This window comes from Pezoporus wallicus, unplaced genomic scaffold (genome assembly GCF_028554395.1).
Source record: "Pezoporus wallicus isolate ANWC-B61680 ecotype Strahan unplaced genomic scaffold, APGP_CSIRO_Pwel_v1 contig_6732, whole genome shotgun sequence".
Lineage (NCBI taxonomy): Eukaryota > Metazoa > Chordata > Aves > Psittaciformes > Psittacidae > Pezoporus > Pezoporus wallicus.
This window is the reverse complement of record NW_026638638.1, coordinates 3,734,468-3,749,231: the sequence shown is the minus strand read 5'-3', so window position 1 is coordinate 3,749,231 and position 14,764 is coordinate 3,734,468. Positions and strand designations below refer to the sequence as shown.

The 14,764-nt window shown below is 37.3% G+C and overlaps 1 protein-coding gene across 3 annotated transcripts in view; it reads right to left on the bottom strand.

Annotated features, from left to right (window-relative positions):
* Positions 1-14,764, bottom strand: part of PDE11A (phosphodiesterase 11A) — a 141,920-nt gene that overhangs the window by 110,290 nt on the left and 16,866 nt on the right. For all 3 annotated transcript variants that reach the window (XM_057411660.1, XM_057411658.1, XM_057411659.1), the window contains exon 2: positions 8,449-8,607. In XM_057411660.1, the coding sequence (XP_057267643.1) occupies positions 8,449-8,607 (159 nt within the window). The remainder of the gene's footprint in view (positions 1-8,448; positions 8,608-14,764) is intronic.

Here is a 14,764-nt window from a genome sequence, read left to right as displayed (position 1 = left end):
TCCAGAGAAGGGCCACGAGGATGATCAGGGGACTGGAGCACCTCCCCTATGAAGACAGGCTGAGGAAGTTGGAGCTGTTCAGCCTGGAGAAGAGAAGGCTACGTGGAGACCTCATAGCAGCCTTACAGTATCTGAAGGGGGGTTATAAGGGTGCTGGGAAGGGACTCTTTGTCAGGGACTGTAGTGATAGGACAAGGGGTAATGGGTTAAAACTTAAACAGGGGAAGTTTAGATTGGATATAAGGAAGAAGTTCTTTACTGTAAGGGTGGTGAGGTGGAATGGGTTGCCCAGGGAAGTTGTGAATGCTCCATCCCTGGTAGTGTTCAAGGCCAGATTGGACAGAGCCTGGTTTAGTGGGAGGTGTCCCTGCCCGTGGCAGGGGGGTTGGAACTAGATGATCTTAAGGTCCTTTCCACCCTAACTATTCTGTGATTCTATGATTAACATCACAGTTTCTACTGACTGAGGTGCCTGAAAATTACAATCTGAACTGCAGAATTGTTGGCTTCTGAGCTTTCTGTTGAAAACTTTATTTTGCTCCCATTGATGAACACAGTATGGCTGCACAAGGCATCCATAATCACAGCATTTTGTTGCATTACCAGTGAAGTCTGTTTACCAGCAAAGATCTGGACTCCTTTTTCCAGGCCTGCTGCAACCCCCTGTGAACAGTAACGAAACGGGAAAACAGAACAAGCTCCAGGAATATTTCTATGCTTCAGAATTTGCAGAAGGACCCAGAGGTCTTTTACTAAGACTCAAACCCAGCATACCACCGAATGCTTAATAATTAATGTCTCTAATGGATCACTTATGCTTGTAATGCATCTGGGGTTTTGTCAACCAGGGATGTAATTAATAAAAATCAATCATTACAAGTATAATTCTTGATAACAGGACTGAACTAAGCATGAAGAAAAGCAGCAGTGTGTGTTCTAAAATGCTCATTAAATACAAGTACCGAATGCCCTCATATCGAAAGAAAGTGGCTCCAAGTTCCCAGGAAATCAGTCACGCTGCTTCCACAAATTGCCAAACAGAGCAGTAAAAAAACCTTAATAACCCAGGCTGTAAAGCACTACTTATTACCATTAGCCTGTTGAAGGCTCAGGTCTCTGTGTGTCTGTACTTTAGCCAATGGAAACATTTTAAGTCCTTAATCAGTTGTGGAGGCTGCCTTACAATAACCAATACAATGCCATCTTGGTGATTCTCTAATCCACTTGAAATAGTTGATTCAAGAGACACAAGGGGAGATTTAGCTTGGATATTAGGAAAAAAAGTCTTCACTATGAGGTTGGCGAGATACTGAAACAGATTGCTCAGAGAAGTTGTGAAGTGTTTAAGGCCAGGTTGGGCAGGGCTTTGAGCAACCTGGTCTAGTGGAATGTGTCCTTGCCCATGGCAAGGGGACTGGAACTGGATGATATTTAAGGTCCCTTCTAACCCAAACCATTCTATGATAGCTTAAACCAGCAGCTCCCATACTGTGATTATATTCAACACGGTTCTTGTAGAGCTGAACAGAGATGAGGCCCAACAGAGAAGTATGCAGGGCTCTTTGTGGAAACAAGATTGTTTTGACCACAAGCATCCAACAAATACTATGAAAGTTTCATTCTGTCTCATGGCTCTTTGTATGGCTTTTTCCAGGACTGACTACCATTCCTAAATCTGATCACCTTTTTCAAGCTCAGAGGCAACTTCAGACTGACAAAATATCTCAAAAAAATAAAAAAATAAATTTAACTTGAGGGAAACTGACTTTTGTTGGGCCAGTGTCTGTGTGGTACAACCACCTCTCAAGTTTTCTGACTTTTCAATGTATGCTCACAAAGGCAATTTAGCCATCACCTTTTTTATGTCTAGGGACTCAACGTATCTCAGATGTATTTGATCAACAGCACAGTCTACCACAGAAACTGTGTTCAGTCTTTGGGAGCCTGTTTGCATTCAGTGGAAGGATACAGGAGCCAAAACTGATCCTTAACTGATTCCGTCAGTGCTCTGACAGAGATGAATTCAAGTTTCAGGGGTCTGCACTTAATGAAATGCTCCTATGATAGATATGGACAGAGGTTTGATGTTTAAAAGCCCATGAATTCCACAGATTTTTCCATTTAGTTTATTGAGCTTTGAGTGAAACACTACAAACATTAGCCAAATGACAGTCTAGCTCTTATTTGTTCAAGTCTCTCTGAATTAAGATACAACCACAGGAAATATGGGAAAAGCCAACAGGTTGAGATTCCTGCTGGCAATTCCAGGAAGAACCCAGATACCTTCATCAGTCTCACCATGACACAACACCAGAATGAAACCCCAGTCCTTCCCCCCCCCCCCCCCCAAAAAAAAAAAACAAAAAACAAAAAACAAACCCACAAGAAAAAAACAAGAATATCTTCACTGAACTCTTCTATTGAGAAACCCTTCCTGATGCCACATCTGATAATGTGTTTAATTGCTTTTTGATAGCACCCGGAGGCCTCAAACCAATATCAAGGATTTAGTGTAATACATACAACACACATAATACAATAATACATAATACACATAATACATAAAACACACAGCAAAGTAGCCCCTGAACCTAGGAAAATGCACATTTAATTAAAAAAAGTGCACTAAAATATCACTGCAAGACACATTAGACATGTTTCCATACCCCAGACATAAAGATGTCCAATTCAAATGTTAACTGCCAGAAGTACTGATAAAGGTATGTTTTTTGTTTCAAGCACATTTATAGTGTTCTGTAATTAAAAAGAAATCTAGACTTTCAGCTTAACCTGAAAGCATGACTGAACGCCTATGGCAGTGGGGATAGAACTAGATGATCTTAAAGTCCTGTCTAACCCAAACCATTCCATGATTCTATGCATACAAGATGAAGTCCATTCAAATATTTGTCACTGCAGTCATTTGGGGCTGCTGGTTGCAAACCGGTGGTATGAAGCTGCCTTGATAAAGCAAATATTCTAGTGACAAATTGTTCTAAACTCCCCCAGCAAGAGATCTCAGTTAATGTGATTTATTTTAATTTGTGTAGCAAGTACTTTTTGAGAACTGTGCCTAATAGACCATTAGAGTTTTCCCAGACAGTTGCAGCGCCTCAGTACCTTCATCCTTCAAATGTCTTTGCTATTTTCTGCCTTCTTTCAGTGAACTTGTCTCTTGTATTAGGGACATAAATGACATATGGACCACATGATACCTTTGAGGATTATGCCAACATTAAATAATGGCTTATAGAGTCTCACTGCCATGCAGATTTTCAGAGAACCAAGGTGGATGTTAGCAGGAAGCAATTACATACTGCTATATATGAAACATATTCTTTACCTAATCTTTTTTTTATGTTCCTTTCTAGTGTACTCAAAATAATTTTCAGGAGACTTCTTTTGTAAATTCCAGACATTCACAGAGCTGAAGGTCATCATTTCCACAACAGTTGGAGATGACTGCTTATTCTGGATTGCTCCCTTCCCTAGTAGTTTTATTTACAGTTGAATACTTCCATAAGATAAAGAAACCATCCTAACTGACTTTGAAATTGCTACCTGCCAGTGTAATTCTAAGGTCATCATGCAAAAATACACAAAAACCAAATTGGTAGGTATGACAAAATCCTTGCAAGTCATTCATCACTATGGTAGATCCTGTATAGAATATGTTTAAGCCTTAACAAGTGCGGACCAGGAAAAACACACTAAATTGGCAATTAAGAATCACAGAGTTGCTATTAGGAATATAAGAAATGGAAATGTTGAAGCATAAGAGAACTGTATCTTCAAGTCCCCACAAACCAAACATACACCAGCTGAATCCTGGAATCTGGATAGATAGATATATATATATATATATATATATATATATATATATATATATATATATATATATTTTGCAGTCAATTCACTTCTTTTGGGCTAGCAGGACATCAGAGCTAAAAAAACATTACGTCACTCTAAGCGATGGTGGATCTGCTTCTGCTGTTTGTTAAGCCTCTCTGATGGAGGATTAGATTTGTTTTGGTACTGCATCTCAGAAGACTCTAAAGGGCATACATAATCTAAACTACAGACTGTCAAGTTCATGTTGGGCTGAGTTTCTCACCAGTCATGGAACAAGCATGACTCACCAGCAAACAACATAAAGACTTAAATGAATCTTCAGGACAGTACTGGGAATGCATGCAGGCTGCACAGTTCTTTTTAAGGGTTTTGAGTTTTAATCTTTCTACGTCTGTGCAGATGAACTGGTGTTCTTATTTGAAAAATACATGTAGAAGTATATCACAAGCCTAGATTTTCCAAAAGGTCACCAATTACGAACATAATAGAATATCAATGGCTAGTATACAAAAGTAAGAAGGTATTCTACTATTGTTTGTGTCAAACTGTTAATGTCTGGAATCAGTCTGTTCAACTGAGCCACTGATGTTGTGGAGAGAAACACATTTTGAGACAGAACATTTTCTTTCATGCTGGTGGCATGCAGTTCTGCATTTAAATAATGAATTGGCTGAAACTTGCCTTACACCAAAAGGAGAAAAGAAATTTGGCATCGGGAAACAATCACTACATGTGGAAAATTCACTTAGACTAATTATTCATGCTGTGCAATTATCACCATGGTCAGAGATGTAAAAGAAAAACCTGAAAATTCGCAGTGAATAATCAAAACTAGAAAAACATTGAAATCTACTGCTCTGTTTTATATATTGCAAAATACAAACTTGGTTACAGCTTGGGAGCAATAAAGACTCCTCAAACCTTAAATATTTTATTTGCTTTTAACTTCCTGAATACAACTAAGAGTACATTAAAATGATACTAGCATCTACTTAATTCTAATTGAAAATGTAATTCTTGGTTTCCTATTGACTCAAGACAGTAGTGCCCCCAAGTGACATTTCATTATAGAATATAGTCTTGTAGCTTTGCAAAAAAAAAACCCAGCCCAACAGACCATTTTAACTGCTTCGCACAATACTAAGAGAGAACAGACACTTGTAAACACCAGTCAGACTTAAATGACACTGACATTTCTTTAAGAGGGCTTGTGAGGGAGAAAAAGGAGGAGTAATTCACATTTTTATTTTCTAACCACTCTGAAGCTGCTAATTGCTGGAAATTGTAACATCAACATAAAGCTGAATTTGCATCTTCTGCCAGCTATTCATCAGGCTTTTCTGCACAAACTACCATAATATCCTAGCAGACATTTTCTTAATTTGATCAGGATTTCCCGGGTTTTGCTTGCCCCCTTCCCTCACAACCACATTTGCTGATATTACTATTAAAAAAAAAAAACAAACAAAACTGAAACCAAACTTGTTCGCTAATCCTGCAAGGTGCTCTCCTGGAAGTGTGAGCTCTCTTGCTTCCCAGAGGTATATCATGCTTTGTAGGCTATCAGTGAGTGAAGAAACTTAAAAGCACAGTTTTGGAAATAATAGGACATGATATACCAGGCCTCATTAAAGCTAAAATCTATTACAGGTCATGATAATGGTTATGTTCTCATTAATTTTTCCATAAAGTCTACATGTCAGAACCCATTTAATATATTATAGAAGAGTCCTAACATACAGGCTTGTACCTAAAACAACAATGTAATGACTAGTAAAAATGATATAAAAACGGCAATTAAAGTACAGGCAACTTAGTGATTTGAGATATTTACCAGCCACCGAATGGAAGCAAATTGACATAGCCTCAGCACTGACAAATATTTACATTAATATGATTACATTAATAATATCAAATATTTACATTATGTTTACGACAAATGTACATGTAATACGCACATGTATAGAGTTGTTTTGCTAGTTGATAATCAAATGTATCTGTGATAAAGGCTCCATTTTAAATAAAGTTCCCTTTATGCAGACACAGAGAGTACTAGTAAAAAGCACAGAAAAAAAGCCTGTTCAGAGAAGGTCTAATTTTGTTTGGTTTGAATTCAAATACCCATTGAAGCATTCACTCCAGATTTGTACAGTATGCTAGTAAATCAATATTCAGCATCCAAGATTTTCAGGAATCAGACTTCATTCAGAAGCAAACCAATAGTTACAGGAGTTTTGATAACTTACCCAGAAACAATGTAAGAATTACTGGGTTACGTCAGATGTCTGAAAAAGTAGCATCTGAAAATTAAGGGTTATTTTAAAAATTATTTAAAGTAAATCACTCTGCAGAATGAGCTACACAGGCCTCTTACAGAAATAGAAATCAAAAGCTAATTATTTTTGTGGAAAAAAATTAAGCTTTTCACAGAAAAGTTGTCTTTAATGTGGTGCTAGAATAAGTAATCCTGCCAATCCTGCAAGGACTTCCTCCCTTGTTACTCAACACATGTAGAAGAAAAACATCTAATCAAAAGATGACGCCAAATATACATACACACAACGAGTATTGTTCTTGCAATTAATTTTTCAGTTTTATAAAATTAATAGAATTGGTCTGAAAAGTAACCACAGTTAGGTGGCATTTATAAAATTTTTTAAAAGTTCACTCTACAGTATTATGTATCACTGGGGAGCTGAGTCATCTGCATTTTTGGTCTGTTAAACTATAAGCCTGCTTTACTGTCAGCCTGCTTTATCCTCCAATTTTTATATTTGTTGAATGAATTTTAAAATATATTACAATCCAAACATGCCTATTCTTTTAACTTGCATCCAAAATGGCTAGGTCGTAATGAGAACCTGAAGTTTGAAACTGAACAAGAGGTTAACATCAGACAGAGTATAATATAGGAAAAGCACCAATATCAGAGAGTGACATGCAGCAAGCAAGGTGGCCCTTCATGTATAAGTAGGTGTTGCTAAGAATAACTGCTGCAAGAACTCCACTTGATAGGAAAGCTGTGATATGCTAAATAATCTAATCAAAATATAAAGAAATATTTATTCATAACTGTTTCTATTGGTAGACATACGATAATTAATACAAGGTCTAAAAATAATTGGTATACCTTTTTTACTGTCAACTTTTATGCAGCCACTTGTTAACACAGTTCACTTGTCAAAGATGCTCCTACCTGGACTGCAGAAGATTCCTTTACATACTGAAATTTAAAAAAAGCAATCAATTTTGAATCACTCCCACCGCACAGCAAACCAGGGTATAATTCAATTACCAGACATTATTCATATAAAGGTTCATATTCTTATTTTCACCAATTTTTTTCAAACTATGAAGTAGTTATATACAATGTTCTAAATGTATTGCTGTAAGTATATAACAAAAAAAATAATGTAACAGCAACTTCAAGAGGTACTCAAAAATACAACTACTATGGTTTCTATGGAAGAGGAGTTTGATCTATGCAATATTTCATATCATTTATAAACCACTGGTAGTTTAGCTTTATAATGCATTTTGTTCACTTCAAGCTATCTTTCTAAAAATTATCTCCATCTATTTAGATGAACCAATGTGACGAGATTTCCACCTTCCAGCAAGTATTACTTAATTTCTGGTTTTGTCATAGCACAGAAATGTCAACACACATGTAATACATCACCAGTGGCTCAGCAAAAAAATATTGACTGCCTTTGAATCAACACAAAGAGTTTTTGGGGGCTTCTAACTACACTTCCACAAAAAAAAAAAAAAAGATATGCAATATTATTTTAATACACAGAAGTGCATTTCCCTATTATATGCCTGAAGAAGACTCCCTTTCTCTCTACTGTGCAGACTGCACTGCTGTTCAGTTCCTCCCCATCCTACTGTTCTCTGCCATTCCCTTCCCCAGTCACCTTTTGGCTTTGTGCACATTTCCCCTCCACATTCAGGTGAAAACATCTGCCTTCAATAGCACCATTTCCTGTCTTTCCATTTCCACTTAATTCAAGTTCCTTCCTTCTGGCTCCCTCTACCCTCCTGCTTCTTGAGCTCACTTTACTCTCCAAATTCCACTTCATATACACATCTACTGTTCCCTTTCTGCCCTTTGTCCTTTGATGGGCATTTGCAAGTCTGCTATGTATTAGAATAGCATGAAGTTGCATATGGATCATTTCCTCTAAAATAAAATTTGTGTTGTATATACTATAGGCATTTTTCCCGATGGAGAGGACTAAAAAAATATGGTGATTTTTAAACTCGGCAAGCTCAGGAGTATCTCTGTGACAGTTTTCTTCTATGAACTTATTTTTACAGGTAAGTTTGCAAAAAATTAAAAGTCTTCCTATTAAGATCTACTGCATGGAAAACAAAAAAAAAAGCCCCCCAAAAAACTACATAAGATTGGGAGACCATTAAATTGAAGTATAAGCCACAAGATCAACAATAGAAATGTACATTTTATGTTAAGGACTTCTAAAAAAGCCATCATTAACACAAATGCTGCGCCATTTACTTATTTGGTTTAAGTAAGAAGAGTCTACTGAGTTACAAAAGAAACTTAAAGAAAAATACAAAAGATAACCTTACTTTTTCATCATCATCAGAAAAAGGGGCACCTCCAGGAGTCTTATTAATTGCTTGGGCAACACCAATAATCTCTCCATCACTGTTTCTTATGGGCATGCACAAAAGTGACTTTGTCTTGTATCCAGTCAGTTTGTCAATCTCGTCATTAAAGCGTCGATCCTTCAAGAGAAAATAAGGAAGCATTAACATGCATTTGTACATCTACATTTTCTTCAGGCAGCAAAGTAATTTATTTTTTCAACATTTTATACAGTATTTTCAGTAATGTTATGTGATTGCTTTGCTATTACCCCATTCTTCTTTAGCTGTTTTTCCTAAGATACTTAAAAAAAATAGTTTTCTCAAAGGATCAGTACCAGGTTTACCATCACATAATTGTATTCAGTAAAGTGCCACATTTATGTTCTCAATTAGAAGAATGTCCTGCCTAAAGCATCACTACCAAAGCAGCTAATAGGAGAACATGTTAAAAATTAAGACAAATTAAACATGAGGAAAATAAATACAAAAAGATAAAAAAAATGTGATAAAAACTGCACAACACACTTTGGGATCTCACAAACCACAAGCTCCTTACACCCATGGCTCAACACAACAACTGTGCTGCACAACATCCTTGTCTCCAAATTGGAGGCATAGATTTGACAGAGGGACCATGCTGTGGATAAGGAATCGGCTGGATGGTCACACACAAAGAGTTGCGATCAACAACTCAATGTCCAAGTGGAGATCAGTGACGAGTGGTATTCTCAGGGTTGGCATTGAGACTGGCACTGCTTAACATCATTGTCAGCAACATGGACAATGGGGCTGAGAGTACCCTCAGCAGGTTTGCTGATGACACCAAGCCATATGGTACGGTTGACACACTGGAGGGAAGGGATTCCATCCAGAGGGTCCTTGACAGGCTTGTGAGTTGGGCCAATGCCAACCTCATGAAGTTTAACAAGGCCAAGTGTAAGGACCTACACCTGGGCCAGGGCAAACCAAAGCACAGATGAAGGCTGGGAAAAGAATGGATTGAGAGCAGCCCCAAGAAGACTTACTTAGGGGTCTAGTGTATGTTGATGAGAAGCAAAACATGACCCAGCACTGTGCGCTCACAGCCCAGAAAGCCAACTGTATCCTGGGCTACATCAAAAGAAGTGTGACCAGCAGGTCAAGGGAGAGGATTCTCCCCCTCTACTCCATTCTTGTGAGATCCCACCTGGAGTACTAGCATCCAGCTCTGGGGTCCCCCAATATAAGAAAGACATGGACCTATTGGAGCAAGTCTATAGGAGGACCAGGGGTATGACCAAAGGGCTAGAAGAACTCTCCTAGGAAGAAAGCCTCAGAGAACTGGTGTTTTTCAGCCTGGAGAAGGCTCCAGAAGACCTTCTAACAGCCTTTCAGTACCTAAAGGGGGCCCAATAAATCCAGAGAGGGGCTTTTTTTTAAGGTATGTGGTGACAACAAAAAGGGGGACAGATTTAGATTAGATATTAGGAAGAAATTCTTCACTATTATGTTGGTGAGGCACTCAAACAGGTTGCCCAGAGAAGTTGTAGATGCCTCAGGATGCTCTGGAAGTGTTCAAGGCGAGGTTGGATGGGGCTTTGAGCAACCTGGTCTAATAGAAGGTGTCACTGACTATGGCAGGGGGTTGAAACTAGATTTAAGGTCCCTGCCAACCCTTATGATCCTACTGCTGCCAATAAACATTCCTACTAGCAAATCTGTGGGTAACAACACAGCCTTTGCAAGCACTGGTGAGAGCCTCAAGCTCCTGTGCACACACCATAGTTCCTACAAGGCACATACTAACAAAAGAGCTGTTCACAGTTCATGAAACATATCTTTTTGTAGTGTGTGGAGCATGCAGATGCTGGGATTTGTATGAAAGAATAATAAGCTGCAAGAAGTGCTGTGCTGAAAATGTATAGGCAAATATCTGGGTAGTCTGAAATTCCTAATCTAGAGTAATTTTTCATTAATTTGTACTGCTCTAAGGGGCAAATTTAATACTAACTCTCAGTGCTATTAGAACAGAACAACTGAATGCCCACAATAAATGTTTTCCCTTAAGCTTTACATGACAAGTAGCAATCATTTATTCAAGAATTTTGCAAGTATAATTTTTTGTAGCTTTGTTAATTTTCAAATTTTGCTGACCAACAATTGTGTCTAACATCAAGTGTTTCTATTGTTACATATAATTTCTTTTAGGCGCAATTATTTCATATGCTGTTGTATCCACTTTTATTTAGATTTTTTTTGAACAATGTTAATGCATCATTAACTATGAAGATTTTTATCTATTTTAATTAATGCTTATATAAAATCTCCAGATGACAATTAAATAAGCCTGCAGTGTAATCCTATTAATCATAAAGCATGCATTTCCTCAAAAAAAAAAACAACAAACAACCCAGAACACATACTGTGAGCATAAGACCCCTCTTAAAGCAGAATGACAGAAATCAATCTTACAGCCAAATAGTAAAAATGTTTATAAACACACATTGAAGAGTAGTACTTCAAAGAGCATCTTGGTATGAATAACACCAGCAAGTATTTTGTAAATTTTTTTATAAGGCAAAGAATGTGCTTAAGGCTGCATATAATTTCCTTATTGAGGGAAGTACATGAGAAATAAATGCTTTCATCACATTCACAGATTACTTCCCTTTTCAGCACAAAACACCCCAAATCTTTTATTAAATCTAGATTTTCTTCAGCTTTCTTGTCAGCCCTCTTCTGTGGTTCACAGCGCTGCACATAGAGTATATTTCTGTCCCAAGTTACCCAGGTACTAAAGTCTTAGTGCTAATCCCAAAAACATAAAGACACTGACTTAAAGCGCATTTAGACAGTTCTTACTTCAGACATGAAACATGGTTTAGGGGCAACTGACTAGCACATTTTGCACTAAAACACTAGAAATACTGTCTCCTGCTTTAATGAAAACCCAGGTGCCTTAATAATTGCAGGAACATCAGAATGCAATACATTGTAAAAGATTATAAACTACCGCCTTCAAAACCATAATTAGTAGTGCAAAAATTGTGTAGAGTGACAATATTATATCTTGAAATCAAATTGAATTTGATCACAGTTTAAAAAGGAGGCTGCAAAGTTCAGCAGTAGTAGTGCTAACAGCATCTTTGTTCATCTTGGAAAACAGTCTTCAACAGCTATCAGCCAGGAAGGGAATTACTGCTATTTACTGGCAGCAGCTCTGTTCCTCTGGGGTGAAGTTAGCATTTATGCTGCAGACAATAGTTACAGCCAGTTCTGACTCCCTTAATATGAGCAAGCTGAGCTGTTCTACAAAAACAAGTACAAGTTTTGTTTTCAAAAGTTTAGACAATATTGACTGTGAAATAATGTCCGTATTTGTCTCAGGTGATGAAAACAATCCATACAGTCTTTAAAAGAAAATTCGATTGTGATGAGAAAGATATAATTCATTAAATCTTTACTGACGCTCAATACTGACAGACTTTTTCCTGGCAATTTTACTTCCCTGTTGTAAATTGCAGATTCTATAGAAATAGACTGTTCTAGTCTCCTCAAGAGAGATGATTTATAAATGCTCCACACTCAGAGATTGACATATACATTTGGCTATTTTACTACTTGTTGCAATTTTTCACACTTTTCAACCACAAGGAATTAACACCAACTGTAGCATTAATACACAGTTTACAGTGCTCTTCTGCCACAGCATACCAAACTCTTGGTCTTTTTGTATTATACTTTTTTCTTTTGTTCTATTTTAATTATGTAAGTTTATTAGGAGTGGTTCTTCTTCCTTACACCTATTTCTGCCTCTGGAGTATAGTAAACAATCCTTGCTTCCATAAAGACTAGATTACTAATATGCAGTCTTTGATAAGGCTCTGATGAGATTTCCTTGAATTATGTGTGCCTAACAACTTCCTTAGGAGAACTAGAACCCTCATGATGAATATTTTTTAATGATGGCATCAAGAACCCAGATCTGCCTGATCTTGTGATCTTCCCACATGCTTCTAAACACTTTTATATCAACTTCAATTGAAGCTGATCTGTTCTTCACTGTAAAGAATCCTGCCTAGAAATAATGGTTCTTCTGTAACAGAATATGAAATGCAATGCAATTATCACACAATAGGCTTTGCCAATGAATAAATTAAACATCATTTCTTCAATCGCTTCTTGGTAATGTCTGAATTACTATTTGGAATTAGCTATTGTTGCCGAAATATTGGTAATACTCTTTGTGTTACTGGAGAGACAGTCTCTGCTCTACCAATTTTGTTCAAAGCGAAACAGTACATGGGAAAACACTAAAATGAAAACATGGCTTGACTAGTAATATTGGTTTTGATTTACATCTTGTGAGCCTTATAAAAAAAGTAAGTCTTCAAGGGGGAGTTTAATTGAAAAAGGACAGCTGTTGGGACAGATGAAATGAGTTGCAATTCATTTCTCTGAATACACAATTAAAAGAGATACATTGTTACAAGACAAAACAGAGGGCTGGGATAAAAATTAGGAAGATGTATTCATGTTGATCTGAAAGCTTCTTTTGTTTGGGTAACAAGGTTCACTGCAGTAGGTATTTTAATCCAATTGAAATTTACCTGCAATGAATGGTGGCACCCAAGACAGGGGACTTGTGAACCTGTCTGAACTGGATACATACAGTACAGCTGCCAGCGTTAGGAACAGCCACAGAAGGGATAAGCAATCTGGAAAGTGGTTTTTAGTTGCTACTACATTGCTTTTCTGACTTTCAAGTGGATTTTGGAAGTTTCCCCATTTGTGTCTCTTGCTGGGACCCGTGCACTAGGAGAAAGGAAGCCCAGGGATCCCAGAGCAGACAACCTCAGTCCCAGAAGCATGCCATTCAACAGAGATGCAATGACATGTTTTGGTGTTCCTGCCATCTGATATCATATTATCCACATACGCTACAGAACTGGACTACCTTTTGGAGAAGTGTATTACCTCTCTAAAGCAGAGTCTAAAGATATGGCAAGCACAGTATAAGGACATCACTGCATTTAATTAGGAAAGGAAGACTTTTTGAGGAAAACCTCAACAGCAACTTGGTAAAAACTGAAAATCATAAAGATGTGAAGTGAAACTCTACCCCTAAACTTTTGTAGAAAAGCAGGCAGGAATTTTATTTTGGTGACATTTAGGAAAGGGATAAGGAAAGCTATGTAAGTGAACAAAATAAAACACAGTTTCTGGCAACATTAATGTATATACTCCAAGGTTCAACAATATGAGAAAACTCAACAACTGGATGACCTGCATTATGTCCCAAACCACTTTGATGCTCACAGCCTCCTTCTTCCATCACGTATTGTCATAATAGAATGTATATGGCAGGATCCCACAGAGAGGTTTTACTGGGTTTAACAGCATCAATAAAACCCTCAATGCCCAAGTATGAACTGTGATGGCCGAGAAGCTTGCTCAAAATTAACATCTACCTCTCCTTACAGCATAGTAACCTTGAGCAAGGAGGCCTGTTCAGCAGCTGATAACAAAGCTGCAAAGTCAGACAGAAGCCCTCTGTCAGACTGCAAACATTTTGAGATACAAACTGCTAAAACAGTCTGCAGCACAAGAGGGTCCTCACCTGCACCAGGCTCCCACACAGTAAGGAGGTATACTGATAGAATGCAGCACTTACTTTTAAGTTTCTTTTTCAACCAAGACTTACATTCAGAAGTTATGGACAGACCAGATAAAATATACACTAGAGAGAGAGACTTCAGCATATTTTTGATTGTACTGGCAGTATTTTCACACAAAACCACTCAAGAATTACAAGTAAAGTCTTCCACTGACTTTAAAATATTATTAAACTATTTTAATACTTTATATTAGTATAAATATAAAATATTAATGTAAAAATATTACAATAGTGTTAAAATGAAACAGTTGCTTTTAGTACTTTGGTTCTATATAGAGATACTCAAAATGTGAAGACTGAGGCACTTTTAACTGGAATTTCAGAACTGCCAAACAGGAACAGTTATTCTGTAGGATAAACCTTATCCTTGTCTGAAGTTACTTATTGATTGTAAATTCTTCTTTGGGGAAGTATTACCCAGTAAAGTGTGACATTCAATCAAGTAAAGACACAGAAGTGAGCAGGTTTGATTTGTCAATGCAAGTACTGGTATTTCAGCTGCTTGCGCAGCGACACTGAAGTCCTGGTTCTTTTTGGACGTATTTTAAAACTGTCAATAGATGAGATGAGACAAACATCTTCATGCTTCCATTCTATACAATACCAAATTACGCACAGAGGATTTTTCCTAGGGTTCTG